Consider the following 24,275-nt stretch of genomic DNA (forward strand, 5'->3'; position numbering starts at 1 on the left):
AATCAGTTATTAAGACTCTCATAATTGTCGCTCTTTGAGGCAATATTTCCATGTCTGTTGTGTACTGTTTTAATGTAGATCTGTTTTCAGTTATTCTTCTTTGCACTTTCCAACTTCACATTATTTAATTGGGTTCTTAAAAAGTCATTTGTTATGTCTCACTGTTTATTCTAAGAAATCCTGCTTTTTATCAATAGGCCATTGAGCTTCATTTTTGTAACATACCAAAAAACCTACAGCTTTTAAATGCATATGTGAAATATATACTTCATTCTAATGCAACCTGCTGATCATTTCATTTTGTAATAACTTTGGAAATTTGAGAATTGTAAAATTAATATTTAAAATAATTAATAATCTTTTTCAGTCATTATGTTCTCTCTTCATTATTGTTGTCTTAAAGGATTACCGATTTTGAAGTAAAAAGAAAGAAAAAAAGTAGACATTTTATTGCAAGTTAACGTAATAATAAAAAATGCTTATGCAGAGAGAGAGAGAGACTATACTATTATATTGATTGATACTTTTGCTGTAATATCTTTCAAAAGTTATGCCCCAGATACACTTCATATTAAGAATTACTGTTTACCAGATAAGTATGTCCTTCATATTTTTGAAGTGCTTTAGTAAATGAAAATTTTAAATCTATCTTAATTATTATTACTCAAAGGTAATTATCCTTGATGTTCGTGTACCATGTACACCTGTAGCAAGGCTAAATAATCACAGAGCTTGTGTTAATGGAATTGCTTGGGCTCCTCACTCATCATGTCACATCTGCACAGCTGGTCAGTATATTTCTTTATGTCTATTTTTTTATTGTATGTTATTATTGTTTCAAAATTTAATATCTTTTCTCTGAGAGCAGCATTTGAATTAACTCAGTTTATTATATATCAGGGTTTAACCATTTATCATGAAGTAAAATTATGAGGCATGAGAAGCATGATGTGCAGTTAAGGCAGTATATTTTAAAACCTAGTTAGTTTGGGTTCTAGAATACTAATAGCTAGCAGTTGCTCAGTTTTTTATGCCATAACATCTAGAGTAAATGGAGTTTTCTTTTATGAAGGATTCTGTTTTCATTCACCAGTAACTTAATAGATTCTTGCAGATGCTTTAATGTAGTTGTTAATCAGATGGAGTAACCAAAAATTCATTGAAAGTATGTTTAGTTCCTTTCTTTTCCTCATGTAGTCTTCCTGCACTTATCCTTTTTATCATGAGATCAAAATGCTTGTGAACTGTAACTTTCATCTGAACAAATTGATTTTTTAATGAAAAATATTTTTGTGATTGGATAAACAAATTACAGAAAAAATTTGGAAAATTTTCCTGTGGTTTTTCATTCATATCACAAGCTGTTAATTTTGTTTACTTAGCTGATGAGTATAATTCATCTCTTATTTGTTCTAAGTCTTCATCTTGATGAAGTTTGTACTTATTAGTAATTTTGATTAAAACTCTAGGCTTTTTTCCATTTGCTTTCTATCTTAAGAAAAAAAAGGAAAAATTTTAGTTTGGAATAACTGTTACTGATTGTACTTGAAATGTGGTACTTTAATGCTTTAATATCTAAGTTGTATCTCAAAAAAGCTATCTAGTTTTATCTTTTTTAAAAGTAAAAGCTATCTAGTAATTGGCCTTAGACTGAATGATTCCTTTGTTGGCAGATAAGATATCCTTAGTGCAATAGGAGTTTTGAATGGGGAAAAGTTAGGCCTGTTACCAATAACCAGTAATTTTCATTTTTCATCTCTTAAACCAATTCTGTATTATTATTTTTGTTTTTTTTTTCCCTCAAGAATTTAATTATCCTTCATTCCAAGGCCAGTTACTATCACATTAAAAGAAACGTATCATGTATATCTTCAAGGTATACCAGAGAAATTATAATATTCCAGCACAATATTTTGAGATGAATATATTGGTTTAATTAAGTCAATTAATCAATTGGTTTAATTAAGCTAATTTTATTGGTTTGATTGAAAACTAAAAAAATTTCAATCAGGTGTTCCAAATTAGCATGTTATTTAGGTTCCCAATTAGATTAGTTCTTGTGTTTTGATGTTTTAAAACATTCTTAATTGCCTCAAACCATTTATACATTATTCTTCCTGTGAATTTTTTCATTTCCTTTTTGCTTTAAAAACCATTTTTATGGATCTTTCATTATCTCTGTTTAAGTGACTATACTCTCTTAAATTAGCTCTGCTCACACATTTTTGAATATTAATAACGTCAATGATTGATGGTCTGTCCTGACCAAGGGATGATGGGAATAATGTTAATTTCTTTTCTGATATTTTAATATCGATCTGCATTTGATATAAGTAATCTCCAGTCTTTTAACTGTTTTATTTGCAACATAGTGCTCTGAATTGTATGTTGAAAATTGGTTGATAATTGTCTGTTTCTGTTCTCTTGTTTCATTTAAACTTATTTAACTGGCTTCCAATCATGTGCAGCAAGTGCACATTCTTTTTTTTTTTTTTCCTATGCTTTTCTTTCCGTATTCTTCACTCTACTTTTCAAGTCTTTTTTACTATCCTGTCACCCAGACCACTATCACTGGGATCTAAAACCTTGCTGCTATATTGCCATGTGGTGCAACCTGTGGACATTATTAAGGAGGATCGTGGTAGTCTTGCACTACTTTGGCCTCTGCTTTGGCAAGATTAGTAGTCTTGAATGGATGGTCCGGCACGATCGGATTCATTAGTTAGTGGGCTTGCCTGCAACAGTCAACAGTGTTACAGTAAGTCTTCATCACCATGGTCCAACATCAGGACCCAAGGCTTGCCGTGGTGTCAGTATGGCATCCGTGATAGCTCTGGCATTCCACTCCTGAGCCACAGTCATTGCTTGCCTGAAAGTGGACATCCATGTGTTGTGGTGTGTTGGGGAGCTCTGGTGCTGAATGAAATTCTTCATAGGGATGAATAATTTTTCATCCTCTTATTTATCTGAGACTCACAACAAGCCCCCAACCATGATTAGAAATCATAATCACCAACAGAAAACCAAAGTAAGAAACAAAAAAACATCAGAATCTGCAACTAAATACACTACTTTTCTTAATCATGCATCCAATGGGGGGACCGATCACTTGGGAAAATGTCACCCTTCTTTATCCCAAACAATTTTTAGAAGGGTCAGGAATTGCATTCAGGAGATATTCCTATTGAAGCACCTACAGTAGCACAATTAAAAAAATTATTTCAGGCAACATCTATTAAGGATAAGCTATTGTTATCTTCCACAAAACTTTCTTCTAGAGTATCAGAGTGGGTTCTGTTGCGATCTGCTTTGAACTCAAGGACCAATGAGTGACAGCCATAAAAAGAATCCTCATATTTATAAGGATGTGCACCTGATTCCCACCAGGAACATCATCCTTACTTTCAACAAACAAACCAAAACCACCAACTTCTGTCATAGAAGGTCATCTCAACTACCCAATAAGGCTCTATATCCAGAACTCTTCAAGCTGCTTTAAATGTTTTGGTCATTCTCAAACTGCCTGTTATGGCAGAGCCATAACAGGCAGTTTGAGAATGACCAAAACTGTGCCTGATGAGGCAGTAAAGATCATGAGAATAAAAACTGTGAGCAAAACACTGAAATGCTCTGTGAGGGAGAACAACACCCAGCATGCCAAAGGTGGAAGATCCACAAATTAAAAACAAAGCGATGCATCACCTATTAAGAAGTGAAGAGGTATACTGCAAGAGTAGCAACATCTGTTAAACCCTCATACACCAGGAAGGCAACTGTAAAAGAAAATGTCAGTCATGACATTGATATGTATGTCAGTCTTGCTGTCTCACAATTAAACATGCCTGAAAGATATGGATTGATCTCCTTAGAGTGAAACGAAGAGATATGGACTCAATCCTGGAGATATGCCAAAAATGATACCACTACTTGAAAATCCTGTTATTAAAAATGGAATGTTATGGACCTTTGAATAGATGGTCCATCAGCAGATAGTATGGATACCTCTGCTCAGAGCTCCAGAAATACAACTTAAATCTACTAGCCACAATTTTTTTTTTTTGTGACTAGTAGATTTAAATAGATTGTTATGGGTGATGTTTTAAAAAAACTAAATGCTATGAGGACAAAGTAATACATTAAATTAAAGATGTCAAGAAATTATATTCTTGGTTTCATCCTTTATCCAAGTGTAAGTGAACAAAGTTTGCACTGAAGTATCTTCATAACTGGGCAACTTGTATATTGAGGCTAATGACTTCACATTAATTGCCTTAGTATCACATAATGCAAGCCATATATCCTTACAGACATGTATGTATAATGCTATACATTATGGAAAGCACCACTACCCAGACTGGCTTTGACCTTTATTGACGTATGTTAAAGTGCAGGGATACCCATCCAAAAACCAATAGTGATCTACAGGATCACTCTACTCACTGAGTGACCTTAAAGGTTCACTTCTAAACTCATTACTCTTGACTTGAATCACTCTACAACAGGAAACTGGGTTTTGCCTATCACTGGGTGGTGGTCCCACCCAGTGATAGGCAAAATCTCGCCACCAAGTAGAACCTCTCTATTCCCCAGGAAGTAAGCAAACCCAACGACAAGTATTAATAAAAGTCATCGGTGGGAGCCAGACCCAGAAGAGATACCAAGGTTGAAGTAATGACGAAATCATATATTTCCCATATACAAGTAATCAAAAGGTGTCACACCTTATTACTAACATACCCTGGATTAGAGATAGATATTAAAAAGTTTTTTACTTTTTAAAATCTTAATTTTTAATTGGTTATACCATTAATTAAAGTAATATTAAATTTAAAAAAATGAAAATTAAAGTAATACATTCTTTAATTCTTACTACACATTATACATAATTATTCAGCTCATCACAGTCTAGTTTGTGTTTTCTATCATTATCACATCTATCACAGTGAAGGGGGGGTATTTATATAAATTATTTATAAAAATAATATAATAGGAATGACAAACAATAAAATTCAAGATACAATAAGAAAGTAAGTAGTACTCGGAGCCAGACACACTTTTCACGATGTACTCAGTCGTATGACTTGTCTTTTCAAGATTATTGTATTTTTTTAAATAACAGTATTAAAAAGCCTTTTCTTTATGTAAAATGTTCAAGTATTTAATTATGTAAGCTAATTCATGCTTACATAAATTAACTGTGTGAACTGTGAAAATGAGCTTAGGACAATACTATATTGCAAAGTACACCTAATGCACTATTGTAATATAGTTTAATTTGTGCCAATTTTAATTTTGTTTATAATTACTAGTTTTTCTTTTAATAAAATTATATTGTGAAAAAGGCACAATTAATGTCTTTAAATAATATTGTCTATTATATATGTATACTGTATATGCATGTAAAATTAATATTGAACGAAATAAATTATTAACTTGATTTTAAAATTTATTGGAAATTATTACTAATTTTAATTAGAAGGCATTCATAATAGGTAAACTTTTCTTGATTGTATGTGAGATTTGCTGTTTGCAAGTAAAGTGCCTTAACGATAACATGTAATGGCAGTTCATTTCTTTCTTGCTTCATGACTTAGACAAAAACTGGATGATGAGTAATAGTGCATGCATGAAGTGAGAACATTGTATGATACTCTGATTTCCAACTTTCTGGAAATAAAACTTCTTTAATAAATTTATTGATAGCCATCTGTGATCAAATAATTTGATAGTGAATGAGACAATATTTTAAAATGAAAAAAAAGTGTAAATGATACCACCAAAAAGAAATAATGAAAACATTCCTACAATGGAATTGTCATGGATTCGAACTAAACATCGAACTAAACATCGAACATCAAGGCTCTCTTGCGGAAGTATAAACCAATATGCTTCTGCCTGCAGGAAACATACTTTGAAGCCTAGTGATCATCTGGTATTTCATAATGTAACCATTGTTTGTAAAGACAGACAGGAGATGGACCAACCCATGGAGGAGTTACCATCCTTGTGGACTACAATATCCCCAACCTTCCATCAAGTCCCATTTAGCTATCCAACTCTCAGTTGGAATTCTGATAACAATATGCTGCATTCCCTGCTGTAGATATTTCTCAATGACCTTGATGGTTGTATCACAGTTGCCATCCTCCTTACTTTTAATGGGGGATTTAAACAGGCATAACACAATGAGGCTAGTGCCTGAACAAACATTATTGGGAGAGTTGAGATATGTGCAACAACACAGTAATTTCTCCCTATTAAACACAGGATACAAACACTACAACATGGCCTACCTGAACATTCACTGCTATCGACTTAACTGTGTGTTCACTTTCCCTTTTCCCACTATTTAAATTGTAACTGTTGTAACTGATGACAACCTATTTTGGAGCAGTATCTTTCCTGTGATATCCACTTTTGTGCATGGGCAACAATGTACTACATCAGATATTAGGGTGGAAAATTGAACAAGCTGACTGGTCCACCTTTTCCTCATTAGCAGAAATCGATTTTGCAGTGGTTAGCTCCTCTAATATCAGCAATGCAGTGAAATATGTAATAGAGTGTATTATATAAGCTGTCACAACTGCATTTCCTAAAACTTCTAGCTGTTTCCATGTTTTCCTAAGCCATAGTGGAATGATGACTGCACAGCAGCCAGGGAAGTTCAGAAGAAAGTATGGAGTATCTTCCACAGATACCCCACAACAACAGACTTAATTGCTTCCAAACATGCTCGAGCCTGAGCAAGACACATCTGTCATTAGAGCCAGAAGGAATTCTGGATCCACTATACCTCTTCTATAACAAGATTCATCAACAGCAAATAAGTATTGGATAAAATCCAGAAAATGAAAGGCAGATAAACCACTCACCAGCTTTCCATCTTAGAACATAATGGTTGAACAGTTGCTGCTAAACAATTGCTGATGTGCTCGGAGTTTTTTTCTAAAACTTTTGCTTCTTATTTCCCTGAATTTCTTGTCAGAAAATGCAAAGACAGAAAAACAACCAATTCTGTTTTCTTCAAATGGTAATAAAAACTATAGCCATTCACTAAAGAAGAAATGAAGCTGCTATGCTTAAATGTTGCCCAACTGCTGTTGAACCAGACAACATTCACTATGAAATGGTTAAACATCTCTTGCCATCAATGATGGCAAGAGATGTTGGAGAAAGTAGTCAAGGGAAAAATACAGGAATGGATTGATGAAAATGAGATACTGTATGGGGGACAGTGGCTTTGTGAAGGGTAGATCATGCCTCAGTAACTTGCTCAAGTTTTATAACACGGTGACGGCTGAACTGGATAAGAGTAATGGGTTTACAGTGATACTGCTGGACCTGGCAAAGGCATTTGACAGGATACCACATGGAATTCTAATCTGTAAACTACAACATATGGGAATGGATATAGGGTCATGGAGAGATGGATAGGTGGGTGATTGATGGAGAGATATCAAAGAATAGTTTATTTGGGAATAGAGTCCAAAAGACGGCCTGTGACTAGTGGTGTGCTGCAGGTTTCTGTTCTTGGACTATTGCTGTTTAATTTGTTCATTAACGATATAAGGAAGGATTTACGAGGAACAGTTCATTTGTTTGCTGATGATGCAAAGTTGGGTAGGGCAATAGTGAATGCAGAAGATGTCAAAATCTTGCAGGACGACTTGGATAGATTGGAGTTCTGGGCTAAGGAGAATGGATGTCAATTTAATGTGACAAAATGTAAGGTTATGTATTTTGGGGTGAAAGATTAGCAGCAGTATACCACATTGGTGGAACTGTACTCCAGGAGATTGATGAGGCCAGGGACTTGGGAGTGTTGGTGGATAGGGAGATGAAGTTTAGGGGGCACATTGCAAAAGTAGCTAAATCAACTCACTTGGTTGTTGAAAAATACCTTGACGAGCAAGTTATTGTACCTCCTCGACTACTGTGCCCAGATTTGGTCACCTAGGTTCATTCTTGATGGAGAGGAGGTGGAGAGGATCCAGAGACGAGTGACTAAGATGATAGCAGGTCTATGGAATGAACCATATGAGAACAGGTTGAAGATTTGTGGGTTGCAGAAATTAGTTGATAGGCGGAAAAGGGGAGGATATTTTTGAGATCAGGACTGGTGTTGGGAGAACTAGGGGGACACCTATGGAAGCTGGGAAAGAGTGTGGTTAGCAGGGGTGTTAGAGCTGGGTTCTTTACTTTTAGAGTGGTAAATGAGTGGAATAAGCTGCCAGAGTCTGTTGTGGGTGCTAGGACGGTGAGTGAGTTCAAGGCAAGGTATGATAGATTCTGTGAGAATGTCGTATATTTGTGTGGACGTGATGTTTAGGGCCTCCCTCGATGAGTCTAAGGACTCCCTGGAGTCGCCCATAAATTTTTTTTTTTTCTCAGATAAATTACATACATTATAGGAACACAATTGTGCATAAGAAATACTTTGTCGTACATATTATTTTTCTTAAATAATAATAATAACAATAACTGTTTACAACGTATATTATTATAATATTCATAATGATGATTATTACAAATGTTTCTTTGCGATTTTACACTCTATATTGCATACTTTTGTTACAGTTATTACATACATTGGTTTACGTGTGATACGTACATTACATGCATTTGATTATATATGATGCATCTTGGATGAGAACTAATTTCTCTGCTTTCATCCTCGAAGCTTATATGTAAGCTTATCTGAGGATGACACCAGTTGTTAATAGTTGACAATAATAATAATAATCATCTATGGATCAACTGTTGCATCTTTATAACAGAATTTTCTCTGAGAGCATATTTTCGAATACCTGGCATTGCTTTTCCTAAGCTATAGAAGAATCCAAAATCACCCATAAGCTTGTGCAAGATTTTGGAAAAATGATTAACTCTTGTCATTTAAGGTTATTTCTCTCCAGAAACCATTTTACCATTTTTCAGAACACAATCTGGCTTCTGATTACTGGGAGAGGCTATATATTTCACAATCATCAACCCATAATGGCCCATATTATCATAACAATCAAAGAAGCTTATAGGATTGAGTTTTGCTTATAGAACCTTATAGAGAGGCTTATAGAACCATGTTTTGCCAGCAGCCTGATAAGAACTTCAGAAAATATCTTACATTATGTGCTCCCTTGGCACAGAGGAGAAATATGTGGTTCATGCACAATGGAACTCTACAACCCTTCACTCATAAGGCCTGAGGACCTCTTGATCTAAGGTATTCTTGAAAAATGGATTAGTCTTACAGATAGATCAGTTTATGTAGTCACCTGACCTAAATCTTGTGGATTTTTATTTGTAAGGCCATTTGAAATCAGTGGGGAATTTTGACAAACTGCAGAAACTTTAAAGTATGAGGCTATCTATGTGAGATGTCATTTTGAACACATGCTGTGAGTTGTTCATCCTATGGTGTATATTGTCAGTTATCACAAGATTTATGCTTATTTCTTGATATTTTGCTTTCTTTCTGTATTGTAATTTGTTAGCATTTGTGCTGCCACTTTAAAGGGCTGTACAGTCAACTCTCACTAGGAAGAACTTGTAGGGATCCCAGGATCAGTTTTTCATAATGAATTTAAAAAAAAAAAATTTTTTTTTTTTGAGCACAACATCGTGTGTATAGGATTTGGTCAGGACTTTTCAGTAGTTTTCAGAGTAAATTTGTTGTTATTATTATGTGACACCTCTAAAAACTCAAGGGAGAGCACTCTACCAGTCTCCATCTCCATCATTTAATTTGCCGACTACACAGAACCGCTCCCATCATCTACACACAATGCCATCTACTGCTCACCACCACCACCACCACCAATATTTTTTGTCTGTAAATTGCGTGCATTTTCAAGGCCAATTTGCCTGTATGCAGGATTAAAAACCAGTTTCTGGGAGAAAACAACATTGCTACCTCTCTATAATATCAGTTATCTCAATTTCAATTGAAAAAACCCAGATAAAGATTGATATTTGATAATTTGATAAATCTATTTGATAATGTTTGCCCATTAAAACATTGGCTTAGTATTCCATAATGTAAAGCACACTTCCTTTTCTAGGCATTGTTTAGATAACACCATTTTTCAACTTGAAAATGGTGATATGAGCAAAAGGAAGACCAAGAGATTGGTTCGTCCATTTCACCACATCTAGCTAATATGCATTTGGAATTCTTTGCAAGGAAGGTCATTGAAAAATACTATGAGCCAAAAATATGGCTATGTTAATATTTTACTCATCTGGCCAGGCACCAAACAAAAGCTTGATGAATTCAGAAATAGTTGTAAAAAGTTATTTTACTTAATTAACATGACAAGAAATTATATTCATGTTTAATCCTTTATCCAAATATATACAAACAAAGTTTGTACATGAAGTAACTTCACAACTAGGTTACTTCTGATTACTAAATAGCTTAAGGAAATTACAATGTACAATAGAATATACATTAAAATAAATTTTAATACACTTCCGATATTTCGGCAACATCATATTGCCATTTTCACAGGAACTTAGAAACAAGACACGTGCATGCAAGCACAATACACGGTAAATGAGGATGAAGCAGGAAGCTATTCTTTCTCCTAAAAGTCCTGATGGTACCCCCACCCCCTAGCGGGCAATGTAGGTATTCTTGGCCATTTGGGCTGAAGGTCTTCTGATGTAGGTTTTTCAAATTTGGGGCAGTCTCATGTAACCAAATTTGTTGAGGTTCGGATTGTTTCTTAGGACTGAGGCTGATTCCATGAATAGCTTTTCGTATTTGAATTTACTACGATGTATTATCATGGCTTTCTTCCACCATATTCTGTGGCGTGTATCCAGAGCATGGTCTGCAAGACCAGTGAAAGCTATATTGGTGAAACTGGATGTAGTCCTTGTGTTCTGAAATTCTGATATTCGCTGTCCTGCCTGTTTGGCCAAAGTAAGACGGTTTACAGCTGCAAGGGACCTGGTAGGTCTAGGGGAGGAGGTTGGTCTTTAGTGGAGTGGATAAGTGATGCCAATTTTCTATATGGTCTGTAACAAGAAGTCAAGTCATGTTTTTTTAGGATTTTTATAATTTTTTCTGAGGTGCCTCGGATATAGGGAATGGTGATGGATTTAGAGTAATCCTTTTTGTGAAGGGGGGGGGGTAGCCATTGGCTGAGAAAGTGTTGAGAATGTGGTTTAGTTCTGTGTTTAGGGCATTGTCATTTGAACAGATAAGTTTATCCCTATTGTGTAGTGTCTTAATGACTGCATATTGTTGTGAGGGGAGGGGGATTGTTGGTGGATGTATATGCCTATGTGGGTGGGTTTTCTATAGACTGAGAAAACCAAGGTTCCATCAGGGGCTGGCAGGTGACTAGTGTGTCTAAGAAGGGAAGGCAATTGTTCTTTTCTTCTTCCAGGATGAACCTTGATTCTGGGGTATTGGTTGTTTAAGTGTGTTAGGAAGGAGAGGAGTGCATCAGAGCCATGTGGCCAAATAGCGAACACATCATCAACATAGCGAAGCTGTATGGTTGGTTTTTGTGGGGCTGAGTTTAAGGCTTTCTCTTCAAAAGTCTCCATAAAAGAGTTGGCCAAGGGTGGGGAGAGTGGTGAACCCATGACTGTCCCCTCTATTTGTTTGTAGAATTTTCCTTGCAAAACAAAATAGCCTGAGTTCATTGTGAACTGAAATAGGTCTGTGATATTGGGAGGAAATTTAGCTTGGATTAGCTCTAAGGATTCTTTGAGTGGGACATTTGTGAATAAGGAGGAGACATCGTCAGTGTTTGTGTGTGTTGTAGTGTAAGGTTTTCTATGCTGGCTTTGAAGTGGGTTGAGTTTTTTATGTTTGAAGGTGTGTTGGCAGTATAGTGTGTGAGAGCTTTGGCCAAATGTTTAGCTAGTTTGTATGTGGGAGAATCAATGCCATCCACTGTGGGATGTAATGGCACATTTTCTTTATGTATTTTTGGGAGTCCATATATATGGGGGGGAGTCTAATATCATTGGTACGGAGTTAAATGGTTTTAATTTGTTAATGACTTCTACAGGCCAAGAAGTGACCTTCTTAAGGAGCCTGTGGAGTTTTCTAATTTGTGAGTTGGTGGGATTGTACTCGATAGGGAGGCAAGTAGCCCGATCTAACAATAGAGCATTAAGCTTACCTCTGTAATCCGTTTAGTTAAGCAATACTGTGGTGTTCCCTTTATCCGCTTTGGTGATTATTATTTCCTGGTTTTTCTTTAATTCTTTCAGAGCTTTGAATTCCTTATTGGGCATGTTGGCTTTTGGTGGTTTTGCTTTGGTCAGAACACAAGCCACATCCAGTCTAATATCATTGATGACGTGGTTTGGAAGGTGTCGTATCCCACATTCTATTTGTATCATAATGTCTTCAGCAGGTATATTATTATTCGTGACACCTCCAAGGAGTCTGAAGACTCATCGCGGGAGGACACCTACAACTGCCTCAACCACTACACTGAACCTCTACTAAGAATCATCTCCATGAACGCCATCTACCTCCACCACTACCACAACTAGTATTTTTTGTCTGTAAATTACGTGTGTTCTGAAGGGCCAATTTGTCTGTATGCGGGATGAAAAACCAGAGTTTCCGGGAGAAAAAACCCTGCTATTCTTCTGTGCACAATGGCAAAGTTGTGACCACGTGAGAGAGCATCGAGTGCTTCAGGTTTCAAACTGATTGACGAAAGATAGACTACCGTGTCGGTAGGAAGTTGTGGTTTGGAGGTCGAGTTCTTTTTTAATTCTCAAATTTCTTGATGTGTCGTTCTCGTACTTTTTTAAATTCTTTATCCGCAGCAGTGCACGAGATGTCGTATAAAATAGACCAATTCTCGTCGTTTAAGGTGCTGGAAAGCTCTTCTTCAAGTGCCTGGATAGCTAAGTAGGCTACTTCTGAAGCCAATACTCTTCTGTATAAATTAATTGTCTTAGTCTGTTATTAAAATACTGTGAATCAGAAAGAGAGGTTAAGAAAGTTTTATCTCTGCTTCAGAGTATTTTAAGGTGATTGAAAGTAAATAAAACACTAATTTCCTTCATTATTGTCACTATACACTAATTCAACAATTAAATATTAAAAAAAATACTCATTTACACTGCTGTCGATGCATTGTAAAATAAAGCCTCTCAGAGTGGAATTCAGCATCAACATTTACTTGACTGACTTGCCCAGTCAACTTGAAACTGATCTACATTGAGATCAATGCAATTGAGCAATGTTTCACTACTTTTCCAATACCCTTGCAACATGTAAACAGTGAAGAAACTTGTAATCTAATAATAATAAATGTTGGACTGGGGGGGGGGGGGGAACTAAGATACTAAACACTAAATTACTAGACACTGTAATCCAGTCTAGCATCTCATCACAGAAAATACCCGAAAACCATCTTGTGTATAGCCATAAACACCTTTAGTGAATGTACTTATGTTCTTTAAAAGAATAAAGGTTCTTAGTTAAGCATATGCAAATAAGTATATGGGAGTGGCCTAAAACGTTTTCGACCATAGATGGCAACACTATCGGAAAAATTTTTTTTTGTATGTTGGTACATCTGTTATAAGCATCTATGTCAAATTGCAAGTCATTCTATCAAGTAGTTTGTTTTATACAGCTGTCTGAAGCAAAAGTGTTGTCTGTATCCCTTGAAATGGATAAAATTGAGTATTGTGAGTATTATAAAATTGAGTATTGTGAGTATTATAAAATTGAGTATTGTGAGTATTATAAAATTGAGTATTGTGAGTATTATAAAATTCTTTGTAAAAGAAGGTTTGACGCCAAAAGAAATTCATTCGAAGTTCGTAAAAGTTTATGGGCACTCTTCTCTTTCGTTTTCGATAATTAAAAATGGGCTGCCGAGTTTAAACGTGGCCATACCAACCTTGAAGATGATCCACGTGAAGGACATCCAAAAAGTGTAGCAACACCAGAAATCATTGATCAAGTGCACGATATGGTATTGGATGACCGGCAAGTCAAAATGCTTGGAATGAATTGCTGAGATTATAGGCTCAAAAGAATGTGTAGGATATATTTTGCATGAAGAATTGCAAATGAAAAAGCTTTGCACAAGATGGGTGCCATGCTTGCTCACAGCAGATCAAAAACGCACTCGCATGAAAATCTCTGAACAGTGCTTGGAGCTTTTTAACAAGAATAAAACTGATTTTGTGTGTCGATTTATTACTATGGATGAGACTTGGATTCACCATTACACACCAGAATCCAAACAGCAGTCAAAACAGTGGACAGAAGCCCATTGTTCAGTGCCAAAGAAGATAAAGCCGGTTCCAAAGAAAGGTCATGGCATTGGTGTTTTGGGATGCTAAAGGCATTTTATTTAGTAATTATCTTGAAAAGGGTAAAACAATAACCAGGGAATATTATTCAGATCTTTTAAACAAGACTAGACGAAAAGACCTGGTTTGCAGAAGGAAAAAATCATCTTTCATCAGGACAATACACCTGCCCACAAAGGTATTTTGGCAATGGGAAAATTAAGGGATCCGCACTATGAATTGTTGGAACATCCACCCTATTCCCCAGATTTGGCTCCCTCTGACTTCTCTCTTCCCAAAACTAAAATTCTTCCTCACTGGTCAGCATTTTTCTTTGAATCAAGAGGTGATTGCAGCTGTAGAGGGGTATTTTGCAGATCTTACTGAGAACCACTACAGGAATGGGATAATGGTGCTGGAGTATTGCTAGAATAAATGTCTTAAGGGAGATTATGTTGAAAAATAAAAATAATTTTGAAATTATAAATTTGTTTTTTCATTGTTAGGCCAAGAACTTTTCAGACCACCCTCTTATTGTTGTGTTGCTAGTTTGCTCTACCAGTTGTCTTTTTCATGAATTTGAATTCAAACCTGTTGCCTTATAATAATAATAATAAAAGTAGTTTTTCTATCTTTTATCTGATGACAATCCATCAAATTAGCCAAATAGCATCATTTAGAATGCTGGCTGATTATCAGTTATAGTACAATGTTTTTGCCTTCTAAATTTTGTTTTATATGGTTTTATTCCTACTTTTATGATATATATGTTTACTCATATATTTGGTCTCTTCCACATTGTTTCTCAATCTCTCATCATATTTCAGCTTACTTTTAATTTTTGGAACTAAATATAACCATGATCCTGATATTTTTATTATCCCGATCTGGTAATGAACTTTCAAAAAAAAACTAAAACAACGATATTTAGAGAGAAGAGGATGACATAAATAAAGGTCAATGGATGTGAGCTGAAATAGGTTAGGAGTGTGGTTATAATGTGCAATTTAGACTGCAAGAAGGAGATAAGATCTTAGATAGCAAAAGTAAGCCTACAAGTGATTTGATAAGATTTGAATAAATAAAGCAGTGAGCCTATACCAAGCTGAGAGTGCTAAAAACATGTATATTTGTGAGACATGGGCAATGGCCAAAGATTCTGTGAAGGGAATATTAGCATTTGAAACAATGTAATCTACAAACTAGATGGATAGAAAAAGGTAATGTTAAAGAATGAAGACCTGTACAGAAAAGTAAATTGAAAAGAGAATTTAATATAGAAAATAATTAGAAGAAAACATCACCTTTTTGGACATGCATATCTGCAGGATCAATGACAACAGAAAGATTAAAAAAAAAAAAGCTGATGTTTGGTCCAATGGATGGCATAAAAAGAAACGGGCAGTGACACGAGTGGGTAGAGAATATAAAGAAACGGAGTGAAAAGAATTTGTAACATTTGCATCTGGCAATGGACAGAAAGGAATGGAAGAAAATACTAAAAACTATATCAGACACCAACAGGCATTGGACCCATTGCCAATGATGATAATATCTGATTGGTTTGTTACTGTTTCTGATTTAAAAAAATTTGAATTAGTAAATAATCCATTAATCATCTTAAACCTGCAGGTTGGTAAAAGGGGTTTCTATTACCATATAAAGGGTTTTGTCTTACATTGAGAGCTACATAAAACTTAATATTCAATATTCTGAATATTGATATATTGTTTCTTTGTTGATTTAATGCCCCTTTTCCATAGGTCATTTGTGTATATCTATATCTTCTTTCATCACAATCTAGTTATAAGTGTGTCATGCCCCCCCCCCCCCTATTGCTAACATTAACAAATGCAAACTACACTATGTACTAATGTAATTTTGAAATACTATAAGCAGAAAATACATGTACATTTAAAAAAAAAAATGTCCTCTATATAATCTAATTGTTCCAAAATTTGTCAGTCCAGGGTAACAAATCATTCTCCAGTAACAACAGAATTTGCCTCATAACTATATCCATAGACCTGAAAATTGCATAATCTTTTGCACCTGAAGAATATCAGAATTTTTTTAACAAGATCCAGTCATAAATTAAAAATAATTCTGTATATTACTAAATCACTTAAGGAATTGACAACGTATATAAGAATATAAATTAAATTACACTTTAATAAATATTTCCGATATTTCAACAAAGTCACATTGCCATCTTCAAAAGGAACTTACAAAAAAGGCACGTAGGCACTGCAACACAGTAACTGGGAATGAAGTGAGGAAGCTATTGTTCTCCTAAAAGTCCTGATAGTGTCTCCTGGCAGGCTATGTAGATGTTCTTGGCATTGGGCTGAAGGTCTGCTGATGTAAGTCTCCCAAATTTGGGGCAGTCTCATGCAACCAAATTTGTTGAGGTTTGGAGAGTTTCTTAGGGTTGAGACTGATTCCATGAATGGTCTTTCAAATTTGAACTTGCTACGGTGTATTATTGTAGCATTCTTCCACCATATTCTGTGGCGTCTATCTGGATGTAGTCCTTATGTTCCAAAATTCTGATATTCGCTGTCCTGCCTATTTGGCCAAAGTAAAACAGTTTACAGCTGCAAGGGACCTGGTATACACCAGGTAGGTCTAGGGGAAGTGGTTGGTCTTTAGTGGAGCGGATAAGGGATGCCAATTTTCTGTATGGTCTGTAACAGTCATGTTTTTTTAAGATTTTGGTAATTTTTTATGAGGTGCCTCGGATGTAGGAATGGTGATGGATTTAGAGTAATTCTTGTTGTGAAAGGGGGGGGGGGGAGGGTTGTGGTTTGTTGGTTTCAATATTTTTTTGGATTTTATGGGGGGGGGTAGCCATTGGCTGAGAAAATGTTGAGGATGCGATTTAGTTCAGTGTTTAGGGCCTTGTTGTTTGAACAGATTAGTTTAGCCCTGTTGTGTAGTGTTTTCACCACCCCATATTGTTGTGAGGGAGGGGAATTGTTGGTGAATCTACCTGCCTGTATGGATGGTTTTTCTATAAACTGAGAAAACCAAGGTTCCATCAGGCTGGCGGGTGACTAATGTGTCTAGGAAAGGTAGGCTGATGTTTTCCTCTTTTTCCAGAGTGAACTTGATTCTGGGGTGTTGGTTGTTTAAGTGTGTTAAGAAGGAGAGGAGTGTATCAAAGCCATGTGGCCAAAATAGCAAACATATCATCAATTTAGCGAAGCCATAAGGTTTTTGTGGGGCAGAGGCTAAGGTTTCTTCAAAGGTCTCCATAAAGAAATTGGCCAAGGGTGGGGAGAGTGGTGAACCCATGGCTGTCCCCTCTATTTGTTTGTAGAATTTTCCCTGCCAAACGAAATAGCCTGAGTTCATTGTGAACTGAAATAGGTCTATGATATTGGGAGGAAATTTAGCTTGGATTAGCTCTAAGGATTCTTTGAGTGGGGCATTTGTGAATAAGGAGGAAACGTCAAAACTGACCATTAAGTCGGTGTGTGTTGGAGTGCAAGGTTTTTCTGTGCTGGCTTTGAAGTGGGCTGAGTTTTTTATGTGTGAAGGTGTGTTGCCAGTATAGTATGTGAACGCTTTGGCCAAATGTTTAGCTAATTTGTATCTGGGGGAATCAATGCCATCCACTATGGGATGTAATAGCACATTTTCTTTATGTATATTTGGGAGTCCATAAATATGGGGGGGGGGGGGTATAGAGTTGAACAGTTTTAATCTGTTAATAACTTCTACAGGCCAAAAAGTGACCTTAAGGAGCCTGTGAAGATTTGCGAGTTGGTGGGATTGTATTCGATAGGGAGGTAAGTAGCCCAATGTAATAGAAGAGCTTTAAACTTACCTGTGTAGTCAGTTTGGTTAAGTACTACAGTTGCATTTCCCTTATCTGCTTTGGTGATAACTATTTCTTTATTATTCCTCATTTCCTGCAGAGCTTTATACTCCTTATTGGATACGTTGGTTTTTGGTGGTCTTGCTTTGGAGAGGATGGAAGCTACATCCAGTCTTGCACTGTTGGCAAATTGGTTTGGATGGTGGCAGATTCTGCATCCGATCTGGATCATGATATCCTCACCAGGTATTTTTTTTGGAACAATGGCGAAGTTGTGTCTACGTGAAAGTGCGTTGAGTGCTTCAGGGTGACTGAAGAAAGGTTGATTACGATGTTGGCTGGAAGTTTTGGACTGACGGTAGAGTTCTTTTTTAATTTTTCGAATTTTTTGATATGTCGACTCCGTATTTTCTCAAATTCTTTGTCTGCTGCAGTACACGAGACATCACGTAAAATTGACCAAAGCTCTTCTTCAAGTGCACGGATAGCTTTGTTAATGTCAGCTAAGAGAAACCATGTGGCAGCAATTTGTTCCCGAAGCATAGCTGGCATGATTATAGATATGGAGAGCTTTTTGCAAAACGAAACGGTGCTTGAATTTTACACAATTTGGGATTACCTGATTATCCCGGCAGCATTTTAGGAACGTCAGACAGTTTATTTGTCTTGATAACTTCAACTTCATTTTACCGTATTGGCGGGCCTTCCGTGCGATGGAATCTCCATGGATGATGGTAATTCTCATAGACAAGCTTGTACATTGGTTATGCATTACTAAATCACTTAAGGAAGTGATTTAGTAATTCTGTATAATAGAACAATGTCATAAAAAAAAATCTCATCAAATACAGGTGTACTCTGTCAGGTTAGGTTCCAGATCACTGTTGTATAGTGAACCATTGCCTCTTCCCCCTACACTTTTAGATTCCTTTAATGGTTTAATAACATTTTAAGTAGTAACATATATATGCAACTGATGTAAATGAATCATTTATTTATGTCACTTACACAAATGAAAAATTATTGATGGAAAGATGAACACACACACACAGACTAGTTTGGTTACCTATCCACACCATTAAGTTTTTTCATTTCAGCAATGAGACCATCTCACTTCACTAAGAGCTTTGTTTTTAACAACTGCAATATCAGTAGTGAGAGGTAAGTTAGTTTAGCACATGACCAATCTCAGAGGATGTAGCATCATTTGTTGCTCCATAACACAATTTTCCACATCCCACTGCAGACATTCTTTGCACCACTGAAGACAATACTGCATTTTGCTTCTGGGAATGTGGGCCTTGCATATTGCAGTCCTACCGTGTAAACTCATGTTGTGAGCATTGGTAATGATTGTCTTTGTGCAGTTTCGTGTTCTAGTTGATGCCTGGAATTCTGCATCTCTCACTGATTGTTGATAGCCTAAATCTGTTAATTTTTCTATCCCTCACAATGAGGATAGACATAGATCATTGGATCTGTTTAAATTTGGACAGTGAAGTAAAGTTTCACACATTTCTTTATAAAGATGTTCTGTGAGGAAACGACTCATGAAGGGCTGTTGTCTTGTTCCAATAAATTTTGTCTAGTCCAGACTGTTCAGGCTCATGATATTTAATAAGACTTATGTTATTCTAGATGAATAAAAGCAGATCTTCTGGTTTGTACAAAATAAGATAACTATAAAAATGGAGGAAAACTCATGTAAAAAAGCTTTTTGCAAAAATTTCACCTGAGTATCAAAGGACAAACTGGAAGATCTGCTTTTATTTGTCTAGAAGAACACAAGTCTTATATTAAATATCATGGACATGATCAGTCTGGACTTGCTGAGCATGCAGTCTGCATTAAATAGTTTATTGAAACAAGACAAAGAATCCTTCATAAAAGTTGTTTCCTCATAGAACATCTTTATAAAAAAAATGTGCAAGGCTTTACTTCATTGTCCTAGCTTGCAGATCTGATGGTCTATATTATTTAATTATTTATTTATTTTATTTTATTTTTTTTTTGTAAGGAAATTGACCATTTTAGTTAACTTACATTTAGCTACCAAAGTGGTGTGTTTTAAAATTGTCTGGTTTTTGTTTAATTGCATTCTATCATTTTGTACTGAAGATTCCCTTGTGAAAAATTTACAATACATGTGTTTTTTTTTTCTTCTTCTTTTTTCTCTTCTTCTTCTTCCCATGAGTTTCCTCCATTTTTTATAGTTATTATTTGACAGCTCACAGCATTCCATTGTTGAAACACAGAGAGAGAGAGAGATGCAGCAAGCAATGACATCATAAACAAATTGAGTTCACAAAAACTGCACATTGGTTGAATCACTGCAGCATTATGTTGCTAATGCCATTTTATTGAATGAATCATTGTAAAGCAAAATGTCATAAGATAGAATCTCACTGTACCTGAAATGAGCCTTCAGAGGTGTACATGAGATTACGATAGTACCACATGAAAATGTTACATCATCCAAATTTTGTTATCTGTTGACACTCCAGTATTGCTAGATGTTATATTTTGGTCTTATAAGCTGCTTCTTATAATATCAATCTTCCTCTGGTTCTTTTTGTTACAATTCTGGGATAAAAAAACTTTTGTTAGCCTTTCCTCTCCCATTCTGTTTTATTGCCCATACCACCTGAGATTAGTTTTGCTAACACATTCCCGAATGTGTGAACAAAACTTGTTACCATTCAAGAATGCTAACAATCTCAGATTCCTTCTCAATATCCTTATTTTTAATATGATTCTGCCATTGATGCCATCTATTAACTTCCCTAACCTTTATCACAGCTCATATCTCTGGTCTCCAGTCTTTAATCAAATGTTTTAACCAAGTTTTATTTGTTTATTTGTTTAAATGTTTTATTTCTAACCAAGCTTTCAGATCTATAGGTTAAAACAGATTTTGAACGCTATCGTGTATATTGTTAGTTTAGTTTTTTCACTAATTTCTCTTATTCTATATAAAATTATTCAGCTAATGGCATACCATATTAGCTTTGCTAATTTTTATCTATTTCTGTATTTAATTTGCCAGTTTCACTAAAAATAGCCACACTATTTTACTTGTTCTATAGGTTTCCATTTAGGATGCAATTGATGTTTATAGTTATCATCAAATTCCTGCCATGTACCCTCAAGGGGTGTACAGGATATGATAGTACTACATGAAAAAAATTACATCATTATTAATTTCCTATCTACAATTTTCCTCCAAATCAGTCTGTTACTTGTCAAGACTCCAACATTATCAGATCTTATATTTCTATCATCTAAGGCACTTTGTACCGTATCAACATGTTTATAGTTGTCCTGCCTATTTTCATAATTTATTTATTTTTTTATTATTTTTTTTTTATTGTTGAGTTTCATATGAAATTTATTAATTTATTACAGTAGTTATTCAGTTTAGTTAGGGAATCCTGAGATTTGTACTGGATTTATTTAAGAGTATTACATCATCTGCATAAAGTAAAAATCTGGTATTAACCAATTTGTGATATCAGGTATGCCACTTTCCTTCATAACATGATCCATATAAATGATGAATAATATGGAGGTAATGTGAGCCTTCGTTTTACACCTGATTTAACATCAAAACATCTTGTATCTCCTTCAAATCTACCTGCTCGCTTACAACTCGAATATAGATTATTGTATTGTTTGATGTAATGTCCTGTTTACATCATATAATTATAGTATTTTGAGCAGTTTTCTCTTGGTATCTTGGTCATATGCCTTTTTCATATCTAGAAAACTTAAATACAGATCTTTATTATATTCTCATGATTTATCAACTATTTGTCTTAAAGTGAAAATTGATCCTGAGAAACCTCTGTTTGGCCTGAATCCAGCTTCCCTTCCACAATTTTTCTTAGCCTGGTCTCAAGTGTACTTGCATAAATCTTATTAGGAACACTCACTGGGAAAATTCCTCTAATTCTTACATTCAGTTTTATTTGCCTTTTTTTGAAGATGGACTATGAGAGCTTTACTCCAGTCATCTGGAATTCAACCCTTCGATTACTTCCAAATTATGTATTGTAACCATTGTGAATTATACTGTATGCTGTAAATTTTGGCAAATTCTAGTTATTCAGTATCTGAGGAGTTGCGGTTAAGGTATTGAAGAAATTGGTAAAGACACAATTCAGGACTGGGTATATAGGAATATGATGCTTCATAAGGGGCAGTATTTTTTGTGAAAGACAGATCTTGCCTTAATTTGCTTACTTTTTATAATAGTGACAATGGAGTTGGATAAGGGAAATAGCTACTTAGTGATTCTACTAGACTTTGCAAAGGCATTTGACAGGATTCCACATAGAACTATTTTGCATAAATTGGATCAAATTTGGATGGATATGAAATCTGGTGATTTAGATTATAAGGTGGCTAATGAATAGATATCAAAAAGTAGTTTATGGAGGAGTTAAGTCCAGGAGAAGGCAGGTAATTAATCGTATGTCACAGAGCTCAGTTGTTTTATTTGTACTTCAGTGATATAGGAAATGATTTGATGTGAAAGATTCAGTTGTTTGCTGATGATGCAAAACTGGGAAGAGCGATAGATGAAAGCAATAAAGAGATCCTGTAAGATGATAAATAGGCTAACAGTATGAGTCAAGGTAAATAGCTATCGGTTCAAGAGGAGATTAATAGATCACTACTATATTGATGGAACTGAAATGCAGGAAACTGATTGAGGCCAGGGACTTTGAGATGATTGCAGACAGAGTTGAAGTTTAGAGTTCATGTTACTGCATTCCCCTTGAATATCATATAGCAATCTTTAAAAGTAATTACTCTAGACATCTAGAATATCTTTATCTTCAGTTTTCACATCATCTTTTTCATTTCTAATTTCTTTTACAGCATTTTCCTCCATTACTAAGCTTTTTCTCAATAGCCCTTGAGAACATTTTTCTTCCCTTCTCATTTATTTTCTATATTCTTACCAAAGTCATTCTGGCTTTTGTTTAGCTAGTTTTACATAGTTCACTTTCATACATTTTTTTTATGTATTGTCTCAGAGCACATGTTTACTTGCTAGAAACTTTCAGTGACTTCCTCTTTAACTTGCTAAGTCCACCAGGAAAATCAGATTGTTCTATCCTTACAGAAAACTTCTGTATTCATCTTTAGCTGAATCAGTCAGTGTTTTCTTACATTTGGTCCATGTCATGAACAGAAATCCAGCAGGTATTTACTTATTGTTATGCTAGCTTTGCTCCTTTCTTTAAATTTTCCTGTCTGGTATTTATTTCCTAGTTTGCTGTTTAGATCTCTAACAAGGATGAACTTTTTCTTTGTGTCAGCTGCCTTCTGTAATCTCTTGAAAAATTCCTCAGCTTCTTTCTTCATAGCACCTTCTGTGTAACCATATGCAAAAGTAAGCCTCATTGTCCAGTTTTCCATGCTGATATTTGTCCACATTATTGCTGGATATTGCCTACTATTCAAGATCAACCTTGTATTTAGTGTTAAACATTGTAGCCACTCTTTCTTTTCCCTGATCTTAATTGCATCGTAATATCTTGTATTTGTTGCTTAAAAAGATTCTCACCTGTTTTTGTTTCCTTTGTGTCAATAATTCTCATATCAATCTGTTACTTACCCAATTTTTGTTAGTTCCATTTCTTTTGCTTTTATGCATCTGATGTTGGTACCAATCTTGAATTATGCTGAATCTTAGTTGGAATTTGTTCCATTTTTTTTAATGTTGTGCCCAAGAGGTTGGTTGATCAACCTACAGTACATTAGTACTGTGTATGGGTTGAGTTTTTGTTGTTTTCTCTAGTTCTCCAAATGAAAATAGCAGGGACCTTATTTAATTGGACAATTACTCAGCTGGCATGAATATTGCATATTGCATAATATTTTGGTTTAAGCTGATAAGAATACAGTTTATAGGAGAGAATAAATTACTACTATTTGGGTTTTTTTTGGTCAAATTTATTTTAAAACAAAGTTATACCAACTAGTTTCACTAACTGTAGCTGCTGGCTTCATCAGGGTAAAAGATGTATAAAAATAGTAAGAACACTTAAATGCTAAAAACTGTTAACACTAAAACCATAAAATAAACCGAATACAATTGTATTTTTTATAAAAGCAGAAGAACACGTACATAACATGCATAGTGCGTGTA

At 35.2% G+C, this 24,275-nt stretch overlaps 1 protein-coding gene across 6 annotated transcripts in view; it reads left to right on the forward strand.

Moving 5' to 3' along the window:
- wap (DDB1 and CUL4 associated factor wap) overlaps positions 1–24,275 on the forward strand; it is a 292,568-nt gene that overhangs the window by 186,056 nt on the left and 82,237 nt on the right. For all 6 annotated transcript variants that reach the window (XM_090404556.1, XM_090404554.1, XM_090404560.1 and 3 more), the window contains one exon: positions 671–788. In XM_090404556.1, coding sequence (XP_090260682.1) covers positions 671–788 — 118 coding nt within the window. The remainder of the gene's footprint in view (positions 1–670; positions 789–24,275) is intronic.

Source organism: Typopeltis vanoorti, chromosome 15 (genome assembly GCF_054136105.1).
Source record: "Typopeltis vanoorti isolate ZY-2024b chromosome 15, IOZ_Tvanoo_1.0, whole genome shotgun sequence".
NCBI lineage: Eukaryota > Metazoa > Arthropoda > Arachnida > Uropygi > Thelyphonidae > Typopeltis > Typopeltis vanoorti.